This window comes from Stenella coeruleoalba (genome assembly GCF_951394435.1).
Source record: "Stenella coeruleoalba genome assembly, chromosome: 7".
In the NCBI taxonomy this organism is placed as follows: Eukaryota; Metazoa; Chordata; class Mammalia; order Artiodactyla; family Delphinidae; genus Stenella; species Stenella coeruleoalba.
This window is the reverse complement of record NC_137153.1, coordinates 43,048,844-43,064,132: the sequence shown is the minus strand read 5'-3', so window position 1 is coordinate 43,064,132 and position 15,289 is coordinate 43,048,844. Positions and strand designations below refer to the sequence as shown.

The 15,289-nt window shown below is 40.7% G+C and overlaps 1 protein-coding gene across 1 annotated transcript; it reads left to right on the top strand.

Annotated features, from left to right (window-relative positions):
- The first annotated feature begins 52 nt into the window (after positions 1–52).
- On the top strand, positions 53–13,872 carry CHMP5 (charged multivesicular body protein 5). The gene is made up of 8 exons (XM_079926810.1): positions 53–207; positions 1,392–1,496; positions 3,147–3,193; positions 4,952–5,045; positions 5,510–5,581; positions 9,131–9,239; positions 10,747–10,859; positions 13,156–13,872. The coding sequence occupies exons 1-8, from the start codon at positions 139–141 to the stop codon at positions 13,204–13,206; spliced, it is 660 nt and encodes a 219-aa protein (XP_079782936.1). The 5' UTR covers positions 53–138; the 3' UTR covers positions 13,207–13,872.
- Positions 13,873–15,289: the final 1,417 nt, after the last annotated feature.

The following is a 15,289-nucleotide window of genomic DNA, read 5'->3' as shown; positions in this document are numbered from 1 at the left end:
GGAAAAAGGATCGGTAAACGCCAATAGGCACATTGCGCTTGCGCATGGAGGGCCGGAAGTCAAGGCGGAGGCGGAGGTGATTCTGCTTCCGTTTCTGGTTTTGCTCCAGTGTTTGGGTTGTCTTCGCGGCCGCTCAAGATGAACCGATTCTTCGGGAAAGCGAAACCCAAGGCTCCGCCTCCCAGCTTGACTGACTGCATTGGCACGGTGGGCACTTAGACACGCATAACTAGGCTCAGGGACCCTGACACCCCCAACCCCACCCACCCCCGGCTTCGGCGCCTACTCCTGGGTCCCGGACCTATTGCATCTCAGCTCTCTCCACCCCACTTTCTTTCCTGTTACCCAAGTCATTGCTGACTCCACAAACCAGGGACCCCTAACCCATCACTGTCTCGCCCTTCTTGCGCCCCACCCCTTCTGGTGCCCGTGCCGCGTCCACTCGCTGTTTCCTTACCTCCTCACTCCTACCAGCCATAGGCCCACACAGCTTTCCCACCTCGTCCAGCCTGACCCCTAACTCCTCTTCCATCCCTCATCCCTCTCTCACGTCAGGACCCTCGGCTTGATATTCTAGTTCAACATATCTGTACCCCAATCCTGGATCTCAGTAACAAAACTTCAGAACTCTGACCCCTGACATTAAGCTACCACCTTATATCCAAGCGAATAGCATTAGATCTAAGCCCTAGCCGGGGTCCACTGGGCACTAACCCATTTCACACACCTCCTGCTTGAGCCCTCAGCCTGACAAGCCTCTGATTCTAGGGGAATCTCAACTAAGCCCAGTGATTCTCAAATTCTTTTTCTGCTCAAGCACACTTGAGAGCGACCCTGGAATATTAGAATTTAGGGGGTGGAGTATAGTTTATAAAAGCTCTCCAGTGTTTCTGGCTGAGAATCTCCCCACCGCCAACAGTTAGGAATCACTGTTTTCCACCTTTCACCATATGCTCTTCTTTTTTTAAAAAAATTAATTAATTTTATTTATTTATTTTGGGCTGCATTGGGTCTTCGTTGCTGCACGTGGGCTTTCTCTAGTTGCAGCGAGCGGGGACTACTCTTCATTGCCATGCGCAGGCTTCTCATTTCGGTGGCTTCTCTTGTTGCAGAGCACTGGCTCTAGGTGCACGGGCTTCAGCAGTTGTGGCATGCAGGCTCAGTAGTTGTGGCGCATGGGCTTAGTTGCTCCGCGGCATGTGGGATCTTCCCAGACCAGGGATTGAACCTGTGATCCCTGTATTGTCAGGCAGAATCTTAACCACTGCGCCACCAGGGAAGTCCCTCTTCTTTATTTGTCCTTTCTTCCTCTATATTCATTCCTCTCCTGCCACTTTTCATGTAAATGTATTGCAATAACTACTACTGCCTTTGATGTTTTTCCCCTCAAGGTGGACAGCAGGGCAGAATCTATTGACAAGAAGATTTCTCGGCTGGATGCTGAACTAGTGAAGTATAAGGATCAGATCAAGAAGATGAGAGAGGGTCCTGCAAAGGTAAGGTAGGCAGCACCTGAAGAAGGTACTGTGACAGCCTAACTTGAGCACCTGTGGAAGTAGGGCCTGGTGGTAAGGGCTGGTGAGAGATACAGAAGAGATGCTCACAGTCTAATAAGAAAACATACGTGAGGGTGTATCCTTCAGGGAGGAGAGTTTGCAGCCATATATGAGAGGAGGGCTAGGATTTGACCTGGTGGCGAGAAGATGCTGGTTACATGTCCAGAAGAATGTACATGGGAATTAGCATATTCTACTGAGAAGGTGCTATATTCTACCTGGAGAGCTGGGCCTGCTCAGGAATAATGAGTTGCCAGGCTAGTCAGGTTAGGTAAGTATAATAGACTGGTTAAGGAGTGGCATATTGGGAAAAAAGTACCAGTGTTCTATTAATAATATCATCACTACCTACTAGCTGTGACCTTTATAAAGTCAGTTAATTTTTTATTTTTCTCTTCTGTTAGGTAGAAACATAGAGTTGTATATTTAAGTGCATGGACTGTGAATGTAGAACTGTCTTCTTTTTTCCCATCCCTGTAACTTATTAGACATTCAAGCTAGAGCAAGTTACTTAGCATCACTGAACCTCAGTTTGCCCATTTATAAAATGGGGATGATATCTACTTTAAAGTGTGAGATTAAATGAGGTAATTCATGTGACCTACATAGCACTGTGTCTAGTACATAGACACATTCAGTAAATGTTAGGTATTATTATCATCTGTGAAGTAGTAATACCTGCTTTTCCTTCTTCATTGGAGGAGACAAATAAAATGATTTATGAAACAGTATAGAAATGGAAGTGACAGGAGGATTTTCTCTGCCATCTTAGTTAGATGGCTTGGCATGAAGAGCGAACAGAGGCAGGAATGCCCACCTAGACTTGAGATGAAAGCCTAAACCATGGTGGTAGTCATGAGAATGACATGAGAGGAATCAATTTAAAAGTGAGTTCTGGGGCTTCCCTGGTGGCACAGTGGTTGAGAGTCCGCCTGCAGATGCAGGGGACACGGGTTCGTGACCCGGTCCGGGAGGATCCCACATGCCGCAGAGCGGCTGGGCCCGTGGGCCATGGCTGCTGAGCCTGCGCGCCCGGAGCCTGTGCTCCGCAACGGGAGAGGCCACAGCAGTGACAGGCCCGCGTACCGCAAAAAAAAAAAAAAAAAAAGTGAGTTCTGAAAATCTAAGATAGCAGTGCATGAAGACACAATAGAGAGAGGAAAGGTAAGGTTGGTGTAACAGTTTTCAGCCTAGAGAAGTGAGAGACTGGCGGGGCCATTATTAGTCATTTCCAAGGTAAGAGCAGGCTGAGGAGTTTGAGCATGCTGAGTTTGAGTGGATAGCAGACTGTCCAAATTGGGAATCTCCCTAAGGCACCTAGATATACAAAATCGGCCCTCTTGGGGCTGGGAGTAGAGATAATATGCACTAGGAAAAGGAAATGTACTTCAGTACACTGAGATGTGGGATGCCAAGACTGAGACAAGCTGGGGCTTAAAGCCTGCTTGGGAGGTGAACAATCCAGGAGTCACTGTGTCTACTACTTTGAAGATGAGAGGAAGTAGAGGTATGTGGGGATATAGGAGATTTTTTTTTTTACCGTATGTATATTTTCTACTTCTTTTCATTAAAATCTGTTTTTCTCCCTAGAATATGGTCAAGCAGAAAGCCTTGCGGGTTTTAAAGCAAAAGCGGATGTAAGTTATAAGCATAACCTCCTTTCCTCTAGCAGGTTTAACCAAAAGGGAAATGGTCTTCCATTCCTTTAGGTTTTCATACCACTTTATAAGTATTCTTGAGTTAATTGCAAATTTCATTTACACATACAGTTAGCTGGGTTTTTCTCCCCCTGCATGTTCAGCAACATCTGTTGCAGCACTGTCCATTTAAATAGAACTTTTTGCTTTGATGGGAGGTGTTTTGTATCTCTGCTCTTCAGTACAGTAGCTATTAGCCATGTGTGGCTATTGAGCACTTGAAATGTAGCTAATGTGACTAAGGAACTCAAGTTTTAATTTTATTTAATTTTAACAATTTAAGTAGCCATGTGTGGCTAGTGGCTTCTGTATTGGACTGCCCAGATCTATAGAGTTTGATTGTCCCATTTATTTAATTAGAGTGTGCCTTTTAAATTTTTGTTTGTCTGTAAAATTGGGAATCTTGAATATTTGTTCCCTCCCATCAGAAGATTTAACGGTCCTTAATTTGTTTTAGGTGACTGTGTCCCAGTGTTTGAGCAGAAGCCCAAGAGTATCTTTGGTACTTACCCTTGTGAGCTGTTGAGAGCCTCTGCAGGGTTTATAGAGGTCAGATGTAATCAGCTAATAAAGAACCAGAAAAATTGTTGATATCTCTATTCCTATTTATAAACTAACTTTTTATAAGACATCAGACACCATCTTACTCCTTTTAGATTAGACAGAATTGGAAAAATAAATTATGATGCCTAGAGTGGTGAGAGAGTGTGATAAAACTGTTACCTCTCTAATTGGTAGCATTGCAATTTTTAGGTAACGTTTTTTTTTAATAAAAGGATATTATTCATTGTAGAAACTTGGCAAGTACATAAACATGAGTAGAAGAAAAGGAAATCTACCTAGATTCCTACTAGCAGAAATAACCACCTTTAAAATGCTATTTTTACAGTTTCTTTCTCTGCTTGTGCATACATGGTATGTGTGCATATAATTTTTAGAAGATAACAAATGGCATGTATATAGGTTATCCTTTTCCACTTAATGTTATATCATGAGTATTTTTGTCCTTCTAAATATTCTTTGCAAACATACTTTTTAACGGGGTAATAATGTTCCACCACCATTTGCCTGCATCGTTGACCATTTTTCTTCTGGTTGGATGGTTAGATGGTTTCGAAATACTGTATAAGGGCTATAGGGATATAAGTCTTTGAGGCAGTATTATAAGTTGATATAAAGCTTTATTTTAAAAAAACATGGAGTGTCAGGCATTATATTAGGTTGGATAGATTACCTATTTGTGGATACGAGATTAATAAAATAACATACCTGTCCTCAAGGAGTTCAGTCTACTGGAAAAACAGTTTCACTATATGTATGAAGAGCCTTAAAAACAGTCTTGCCCTTTCCCCCAAGAATTCCATTTCTGGGAATTTAGCGTAGGAAATAATCTAAAACATTATAAAAACATGTATTAAGACTCCTTAGCAACGTAGAAAGCAGCAGTAATAATAATAATGTTAAGTGGAAAATAGTGTTGTAACTAAAATATATACAAAGGAAAAAGACTGGAGGGACATCAAATGATATTTGTGTTAGATTGATTAAATTGTTTTTCCCAATTTTTCTGTATATTTAATTTTTTAACATTTGTTGTTATTGTTTTTAAGAAAATTCTCTTATTTTGTGTTAGAGATACTTTCTTCATGAGGATTTCTATCTGGCTCACATTTATCCTTCTCAATTGACTCTAAAAAGGTATGAGCAGCAGCGGGACAATCTTGCCCAACAGTCATTTAACATGGAACAAGCCAATTACACCATCCAGTCATTGAAGGACACCAAGACCACGGTACTCTCAAAACACCGTTGCCATGGTTTTATTTTATTTTATCTTTTTAAAATTTTATTTATTTATTTATTTATTTTTGGCTGTGTTGGGTCCTCGTTTCTGTGCAAGGGCTTTCTCCAGTTGCGGTGAGCGAGGGCCACTCTTCATCGTGGTGCACGGGCCTCTCACTGTCGCGGCCTCTCTTGTTGCGGAGCACAGGCTCCAGACGCGCAGGCTCGGTAGTTGTGGCTCACGGGCCCAGTTGCTCCGCAGCATGTGGGATCTTCCCAGACCAGGGCTCGAACCCGTGTCCCCTGCATTAGCAGGCAGATTCTCAACCACTGCGCCACGAGGGAAGCCCTTATTTTATTTTTGTTTTATTTTATTTTATTTTTGTACTCTGTGCTCTTTTCCCATGGTTTTTAAAAGACAGTTTAACCAACACGGCTTCTTAAGACATGGTGTTTTTTCTTTCCTTTTTTTAGGTTGATGCTATGAAACTGGGTGTAAAGGAAATGAAGAAAGCATACAAGCAAGTGAAAATCGACCAGATTGAGGTGAGATGTGTACTGGATTCTCCAAGAATATACACTTGTTTCTGAAAGAATCAAAATGATTGTGTATGTGATGGGAAGAGCACAGGAGAGGGATTGAATCTTGGGTTCTGCCATTTACTAATAGAGTAACTTTGGGAAAGGGTTCCAAAGGTCTCACTTTCCTCATTGTTAACCTAAGGATCCTAATACCACATACAATTATAATTAGAATGAAATAAATGAGCTGGTGTATCTAAACGCACAATGCCTGGCACATAATAAGCACCCAGTGAATAAGCACCCAGTTTCCTTTTACTTCTAACTCACTTAATGACTTTTAGTCAGTTGCCTCAATTGTAAAGTAGTGATGTTGCTGCTCATCTCGCAGGATTGTCCCGAGTGTAAAATGAGGACATATACATAAAGTGCTTAGCACAGTTCCTGGTGTAGAATTGGTTCCCTCTTCTAGTAATTCTCTTTATATTTTTTTCCCCCAGTTTTATTGAGATACACTTGACATATAACATTGTGTAAGTTGAAGGTATACAACATGATGATTTGATACATATATATATATAGTGAAGTGGTTACCACTATAAAGTTAGTTAACACCTTCATAACCTCACATAATTACTATTTTTTTGTGGTGAGAATATTTAAGGTTTACTTTCCTAGCAACTTGCAAATATTGTTAAATATAGCCACCATGATGTACTTTAGATCCCCAGAACTTGAGTCATCTTTTTTTTAAAGGTTATATTCCATTTATAATTATTATAAAATATTGACTGTATTCCTTGTTGTACAATATATCCTTGTAGCTTATGTATTTTATACGTAGTAGTTTGTGCCTCTTGATCCCCTACCCCCATTTCTTTAGTTTTTTTTTTTTTTTTTTTTTTTGGCTGCACTGGGTCTTAGTTGCGGCACGCGGGATCTTCACTGTGGCATTCGGGCTTCTTAGTTGTTGCATACGGGCTTCTTAGTTGTGCATGCGAACTCTTAGTTGCAGCATGCGGACTCTTAGTTGCGGCAGATGGGATCTAGTTCCCTGACCAGGGATCGAACCGTGGCCCCCTGCACTGGGAGCACAGAGTCTTACCCACTGGCCCACCATGGAAGTCCCTAGATTTTTAATAATAATGTCATTAGGTCCTTAAAATTAGCATTTCTTTTTGAGATCATGTTTTGGCTGGGGCACTGAGCCCTAAGAGTTTGGCTCCTCTTGCCTCTCTCAGTTGAACAGCGCAGATGGCAAACAGGGTTAGCAGAAGGAGTAGTGACTGGCCTGAGGAAAAGCCTTCCTTTCTGCGTATGTGATAGTTCTAACCCCCGGAGTAGAATGTCTCTTTCTAAGAGGGCATGGACTCAGTTTTGTTCACTGTTGTATCCCCAGTGCCCCAAACAATGCCTGTCCATAGTTGGTGCTTAGAAAGTATCTAATGATTGATGAACAAATGAACTAGAGGCCATTCATGGAGATAAAACAGTTCTGCCCAATTGGAGCATTATTTGTTGGTGGAATATTTACTATGTCCCTAGCATTTTACGGCTTCTGCAGACATATTCTCTGGTAGGGTAGTTCTGGTCTTTAGTAAATGAAGGCATTCCTCCCATCTTGCTCTTTTCCAGCACCCCTCCTTATACTTCTCAGGACCCTCTTTCTAATCCTCCACACCAGTCTCTGCTTACAAGAATTTAGGCTTAGTGATATCTTCCAGGAGATTTCACTGAGAAAAATGTTCTGACTATGCTTGTCTTATTTGTATATTATTATTTGATAATAAAATAAAATGAAACTGAATCTTATTTTCTGCTTTTTGGGTTCCTTGTGTTTTAATTAGTGCTATTTAATGAACAAAATAGAAATTTTGATCTTTGCGGTTTTTTGTATGTTTCTTCATCTTTGACCTATGGTTGTCTGGCTCTCTCCCCATCTAATTATCCTTCTCCTGTCACCTCATAGATTTGCTTGCATGACAGGTGGAAAGCCCCTTTCGTTGTAACTTTTTTGATGTGTATGGGTATGTGTCTTTGGCTGGTCTAGGTATTTTGAATTCCATTTGTTTTCCTAAAATCCTTTACTTGTAAAACATTTTCACTGTTTTATAGTACTCATTCAGAAAATTTTCCTCTATGTATGTATGTTCCCCTGTTTCTGTCTTTTTTGTTTCCCAGTTTCTGCACATCAAGTGTAGTGCTTATATTTGTTTTGTATTGATTTTGTTTGTTTTTCCAGAACTGAACCTGCTAATTCTTTGTGATGATTTTTTTCTTTTCTGTGTCTATCCTAGAGTCTATTGCTAGGAATCCTATCCATAAATGATTTTGGCAGACTTGTCTTGACACGTAAAAGCATAATATAAGTTCAACTTGATTAGTTTATGTTATTTTCACTCTATTTTAAGTATTGTTTCAGCCAGTGCTTCTCTGTATAGCAGACTGTTACATATGTACAATAGTTTGGCCCTTGGAAATGCAGAAAAGCAAAGCATTTTCTTTTTAAAGAAATGTTTTTCTCCGCTTTATTTTATATCCTTTATATGGAAAAACAAACCTAATCTGGGGGCCAGGAAGGAGTTTTTAAGTGTTTTGCATTGCTCTAGAAATCCTGAAGGATAAGTCGTGCTAATTTGGACCCTCTGTGTTATCAACACTAGTCCATTCCCCTCTATGTGGAATTTTCAGTATATGAAAAACATATTGTTTTGTACATCCTTAACAGAGTAGAAGATATATAGTATTAAGTGCTTAGTGTTTGACACATATTATGACATATATTATTGCAATAAATCCTTATTATAACCCTATGAAGAATGACTATTAATAATCCCATCTTACAGATGAGGAAATAAAGGCTAAGAGACATTACTTTTCATTGAGTAATGGCCAAATTTTAGCTTAGATATGTCTGACTCCAGAATCTGCTCTTCTAACCATTATACTAACTGCCCTTTATTATGCTATAGTACTTCTCAGCTTGGTTTTACATTCTTCCTGGTCTTGTAATAGTCTCCTAGTTAAGTACAAATAGATAATTCCCAGAAGATTTATGCCCTCAATCAGTTTTTTTCACCAGCCTGGTCTCAGGTATCAAGCCTATCCTGATTACATTTCTGTTTCCCCATCCGGGGTGGGCCCAGAACAACTCTTTTGTACTACCCAGTTGTTTCCGCTACTGCTTCCTTTCCCTGTACAGCGTAGTCAGTTTTTGGCTGACTCAAGAAGAGTAATTTGCTTGTCTCAATTACCTCTTCTCTATTAACTAGAAAAATTTTGATAGTGTAACTGTTGCTTGATTTGATGTTTCAAGGAAACTTTCTGTAATGAGAGAGCTAATTGGGCATGTATTCTTACAGTAGAAGTTTGGATTTCCGTGAAGCACCTTAAATTCAAATGCAAGATTACCAATTCTATTCTTTATTTTGAAGTTTACATTTTACCACCCAAAATAGGAAGATTATGTGGGCCATTGCTCGTTTCTGAGATTCAGGAGAGAGAATAGGGACAGGTGGTAGTTAGAGAAAAATGGTAAGAAATGAATAAAAATCCTGTCATATATTTTTGTAGGATCTACAAGACCAGCTAGAGGATATGATGGAAGATGCAAATGAAATCCAAGAAGCACTGAGTCGTAGTTACGGCACCCCAGAATTAGATGAAGATGACCTAGAAGCAGGTAAGTTATAGGAAAAGCACTGTATATGTAGTTTTAGCATCTGAGAGGAGCGACTGCCTGGGACCTTTTCTCCCAAATGTTAGAGAAAATTTCTGCAATAGTTCCCTGAGAGTTTATGGTATAGTCTCTGGGCAAAGAGCTTGAGAGGCAGCCATATCAGATTTGCATACCCCACCAACTCTGGGATGGACAAGCTCTGAAGGAATGTCTAGGCAAAGTCCTCTGCTGACCTGGTGCTTGGTATCCAAACACTGCCATTCCCTGCCATTTTCCTTTTGATTTTTTTTCTCTTTATTTTCCTGCTGGAGTCCTCTCCCTCAGAACAGTGAAGCAGATCAAGAAACAGTAGTTGGCAAATACTTAGTGTGCATCTGCTATATGCCAGGCACTGTATTAGATGCTGGGGATTCAGCCTTGAAGAAAACAAACACAATCCCTGCATTTATGAAGCTTCTCCTCTAGCAGGGGTAAGAAACTGCTTGTTTCAAGTAATTCGTTAATTATAAGAGCACAAACTGTTGGGAAGGAGAAGTATGGGGTACCATAGGAGCACATAGCCAGTGAATCTAACCTATTTGGGAGTCAGTGACAGGCATTGCACCTGAAGGATGAGCAGAGGGTAGCAAGACAAAATGGAAGGGGTTGTTAAGTGACCTCACAGAGAGTTGTTTAGAAACTATTCCTGTAGTCCATTTAAGAAATTGTGGTGGCTGAGACTATGGTGGTGGTAGCAAAAACAGAGATAAGTGGACATATTGAAGAAATTTTAGGAGGTTGAATGGACAAGACCTAATGATTGATTGGGTGTGGAGAGAGAGGGAGGTGTCAGAGGTGTTTGTCAATTTCTAGCATGAGCAACTGGGTAGATGGCAGGACCACCCCACACTGGATTTTCTGTTGCATGATTCCCCTGTCCCATTACTACTTCTTTCTCTCCATGTTCTGTTTTGCCTAGAACCTTTTTTCCCCTCTTTATTTCTTTGTTTTCTTATTTCTCATCTTAAGTTTCCTCTGATGAGTCTCTACCTGCTGTTGCCATTTCCCCGGTCACTTCCAACTCACTTTGCCATAGACTTATTTTTAAAGCCTGATCTCGTGCAATGGTCACTCACTGTACAACAATCTCATGCCTCCTTTCACTGCCTGCTTTCAAGTTCATCAATAAATGGGAGAGGATTTTTTACATTTGTTATCATCAGGATTTTCTAATTTGAATTGGCCAACCGATAACTATAGAGTCTTCTCATGAAGACTGGGCCTTATAAACCTGTGGGGAATGGTTTTGTTTGTTTGTTTTATTTTAATTTTTCATGGATTTTTACCACACCAGTTCCCTTGAAAATTTCTTACAATGGCCATCTTTTATTTTGAAAATAGAAATTAATAATCCCTTCTCTTTGTTTCTTAAATTTTCATCTTATTGCAAATAATTTGGCCAACTTTCTTAACATTAGCTGCCAGTTTTCTTGCTTACATTTTATTGAAATATTGACTATTTCAATCTCAGAGTTGGATGCACTGGGCGATGAGCTTCTGGCTGATGAAGACAGTTCTTATTTGGATGAAGCAGCATCTGCACCTGCAATTCCAGAAGGTGTTCCCACTGACACAAAGAATAAGGTGAAAGCTTTTTCTGTTTTATTTTCTATGCAAAATGGTCTGGGAATCTAAAAGGTATTCTTAAGTAAGAACAAGGAAAGACTGTCATTATTTTGGGAACCCTTGAAAGCCCAGTTTTCCCACATTGGATTGTGGATAGGCTACATAAATAGTGTCACTGAGGCCCAGGGATGGTTTTATTCAATGACAATTTGTATAGTATACATAATCACTTTTGTGAGCTTGGACTGGGTGCTATTGGGTTTTAGACATTTCCTGGGAAAGCAGCAGCAACATATGCATGAACCATGCGGGGTGGCAGCATAAAATAAAGGTCCACTCCAGACACGATGATCAATAATAGGGTGGATTTTTTTTTTGAACTAGGGATTCATAATTTAAGTATAAAACAATGTAGAAAGATTCTACTTCAACAAGGAAAAAGAATCAGGATATATGGGTGTAAGCCTGAGATTGACACCACTAACTGTGAGACCTTGGCAAATCACTTAGCTGTTTTGAACTTTTCTGTTCCTTGCATCTATAAAATGCAGATAACTGTAACTATCTCACATAATTGTTATGTAGATCAAATTAGATCTTGTATGTAAAAGGACTTTGCGAACTTAAAGCCCTGTTCAAATCTACATGCTTGTCATTATAAATAGATACAATTTTGCTGCTTATAAAATCCTGTTTACCCCATCTGAGATTCTGGTATCACATGTCATTTTTTCTATTGCCACTGGCCATTTACAGTCCTGGTGTTTACCTACTCCCAACGTGCACATCGAGGTGCACAGTATAGTTGACAGAATCCTAGAGTGGGAGCCAGTCTCAGCTCTGCCTTTATTCACTGTGTGACTTTGAGCAAATTAGAAGTTCATATCTTCTTTCTGAACCTCATGTTTTTCCTACCTGTGCAATGTGGGGAACAAAAAGGTGGGAAAGTAGGTAATTTCTCAGGTCCCTTATAACTGAATTTTTTTTTTAATATTTATTTATTTGGTTGCATTGGGTCTTGGTTACAACAAGTGGGCTCCTTAGTTGCGGCTCGCCAGCTCCTTAGTTGTGGCATGCAAACTCTTAGTTGCAGCATGCATGTGGGATCTAGTTCCCAGACCAGGGATCAAACCTAAGCCCCTTGCATTGGGACTGAGGAGTCCTAACCACCGTGCCACCAGGGAAGTCCCCCTTGTAAATGGTTTTGACGAATGTGTGTGTTCTCCTACCTTACCCCTCCCCCCCGCTTACTTGAGCCTGGGGTCGTCTTACCTTTCTCTACTACACAGGCCACCCTCACCACTTCAAGGCACCAGGTGCATAGGTTGCTTTTTCTCAGCATACCTAAAATCATTTTTATTAACACTACCATAGCCCATCTTTTCACATCCTTGGTAACAGGTCCCTGAGGGATGTGTGTTATTTCCACTTTTAGAAGGTCACAGATTCCTGACTTGAATGTGCTGTTGAGGTATGGTTTCTGAATTGATAGTGGTGTCAGTGCCTATAAGTTTGTAGTAAAGTGTGATATGGAAGTGACTGCCTGTCCCAGGGCACCGCTCTTTCAAGGATTGATGAGGCGGGCTTCCCTGGTGGTACAGTGGTTAGGAATCCGCCTGCCAATGCAGGGGACACAGGTTTGAGCCCTGGTCCGGGAAGATCCCACATGCTGCGGAACAGCTAAGCCCGTGCGCCACAACTACTGAGCCTGTGCTCTGGAGCCCACGAGCCACAACTACTGAAGCCCGTGTGCCTAGAGCCCATGCTCCATAACAAGAAAAGCCACTACAATGAGAAGCCCACGCACCGCAACGAAGAGTAGCCCCCGCTCTCCGCAACTAGAGAAAAGCCTGCATGCAGCAACAAAGACCCAATGCAGCCAAAACTAAATAAATTAAATAAATAAACTTTTAAAGATAAATAAATAAAAGGATTGATGAGGCTACAAAAGGTATTGGTTCACTTTGGGATCAGAGTGAAAGTGGGAATCTGGAGACAAGCACTCTCTCCTCTGCCTTCACTCCTGGACATTCCCAGTCCCCTTTTCCCCTTTCTAGGTTTACTCTTAGGTTTCTCTTTCTTTCTGTACTCTTCCCTTACTCTGCAAGGAGTCATCCCTTTTGATCTCTTCCACTTCTTTTCCTGGTTTATCACTTCCCCCTTTACCTTTCATAAAACAGCTTGTTCTCATCAGTGGGATTTTTTTCATTGACTAAACACTTAGAAATGAGTTTTGACTACTAAACATTTGTAATCTTTTTCTTTTTTTATCAGTTGGAAAATAGTGGCACTAAACATTTCTTCCTTTTCACAGGATGGAGTCTTGGTGGATGAATTCGGATTGCCACAGATCCCTGCTTCGTAGACTTGCATCATTCAAGTACATCATGTAAAATAAACACATATTCTGGGACTAGGAAATATTTATCTTTCCAAGTTTGCCATAACAGATTTAGGTTTCTTTCCTTTCTTTGGAAGAAAAGTTAACTACATTGCTTTCATTTTTTTTCCGTTAAGAGACTTATTGCTTGAAGGAAGCTTTCTTCATACTAGATTTTTATTCCTTTTCTCTTATGAAAGACTAACTTACTTAAAGTTAGCATTGGGTATGTATAACTTCATTCCTTAATAATAATTTTGAGATAAAACCAAGGAAATGGGAATCTTTAAGTTCTATGACAGCATATCTCCACAATCTCAAATTGACCCGATAAATTGATGACAAAGACAAGATTAGTGGGACTGTCCATATTATGATTCAAAACCATTTTCTCTTGTGGTATTATAGGTTGGTTAAAGTGATGGCCTTTTTTGGTGAGTTTTGTTGTGTCTTGTGAGTAAATCATTACTGTGTCCAATATTGGAATGGAATTATCACTACTGTATCATGGGTGGCTATTTTGATTCTGTGGTTCATTCAGTATTACAGTGGACTTGTAATCAATAATGAATATTTCTTGATATTTAATGTATAGGACATTTATTTATACTCAATAAATATTTTTCAAAAGGATATAATTTTAATAGTATTACCTCAGCCTGAAACTTCCACTACAGAAACCAAATTTAATATAATTTTAATGTCAACTCAGCCTAAAAACTCCACTACAGAAATCGAATTTAACTGGCAGCATTGTGGTATAGTGGAAAGAGCAAGGAGCAATCCAGGCTTGGGCCCTGGGTCTGCATCTAATAACTACTAAGTAGCCCACTCACACCTCTAAATTTTTATTTCCTTACTAGTAAAATCATGCTTCTCTCACAAGCTTTTGTGAGGAATAATTGATTGTCTTGAGTACTTTGTTAACTGCCACGTCTCATATGAGGGGTTATTAACAATTAAAAATCAGGGGTTGGGCTTCCCTGGTGGCGCAGTGGTTGAGAGTCCGCCTGCCGATGCAGGGGACACGGGTTCGTGCCCTGGTCCGGGAAGATCCCACATGCCGCGGAGCGGCTGGGCCTGTGAGCCATGGCCGCTGATCCTGCGCGTCCGGAGCCTATGCTCCGCAACGGGAGAGGCCACAACGGTGAGAGGCCCAAGTACCACAAAAAAAAAAAAAAAAAAAATCGGGTTGGGAGTTCTCTGGCAGTCCAGTGGTTAGCACTCGGCACTTTCACTGCCATGGTCTCGGGTTCAATCCCTGGTCAGGGAACTAAGGTCCTGCAAGCTGCGCAGCTCGGCAAAAAAAAAAAAAAAAAAGTGGGCTTTATTCCCTTCTTGGGAAGTGCCTGGAGTGCTACAGCAAGTCCAAATTCCTGCTAGATTTCAGGGTCTTTAATGATCCATCCTCCCTCTGCCAGCCTCACTGGCTGCCTCACAGTGTCACATGCACCAGCCTTTCATGTGTCAGCAGATCAATAAACATTTATTGAACACCAGCCCTGTAGAGTCTCTATACCAACCCAGGGGATACCAAGAACAATCACAGCTCCTGTCTTCAAAACTTCACTGTCTAATTATAGGTGAGGATGAGACATGGATGTAACCCTCTCCCATCCCCACTAACCTCACCCTTGAAGAAGACTTCCAGTGGAGCAAATATTACACTATTCATCATTACCTTCTTGAAACCTTCCTTGGCTTCCTTACAAGTTCTCACTCAGCCCTTTTAATATTTCTTCCATTATAGTTCCAATCTGGGATAACTTCTTACCCTTCATACTTTCCTTGAGATAACTCACACCCATGATTTTAACTATTACCTATGAACTAATGCCTCAAAATAACTGTAACTAGCCCAGACCTCTTTCCTTATTCTTTTTTTCAGTTCTGGGTATTCCAAATTAAATGCCCCACCACTACCTAAAATCTAACATCCAAATTAAGCTCATTACCCTGAGCTTCACACTCAACCAACGTTCCTGCTTTATTTCTTGTCTTGCCAGTGTTAAATCAGTGACCCATATATTGCCAGTTTTAGTGGGTGATATTTAGCGCTCCAGCTAGA

Coding starts and splice junctions, on each gene's coding strand:
- CHMP5 (XM_079926810.1), top strand. CDS start 139: ATGAACCGATTCTTCGGGAAAGCGAAACCCAAGGCTCCGCCTCCCAGC. Junction 1,497..3,146: donor TGAGAGAGGGTCCTGCAAAG/GTAAGGTAGGCA, acceptor TTTTCTCCCTAG/AATATGGTCAAGCAGAAAGC. Junction 10,860..13,155: donor CCACTGACACAAAGAATAAG/GTGAAAGCTTTT, acceptor TCCTTTTCACAG/GATGGAGTCTTGGTGGATGA.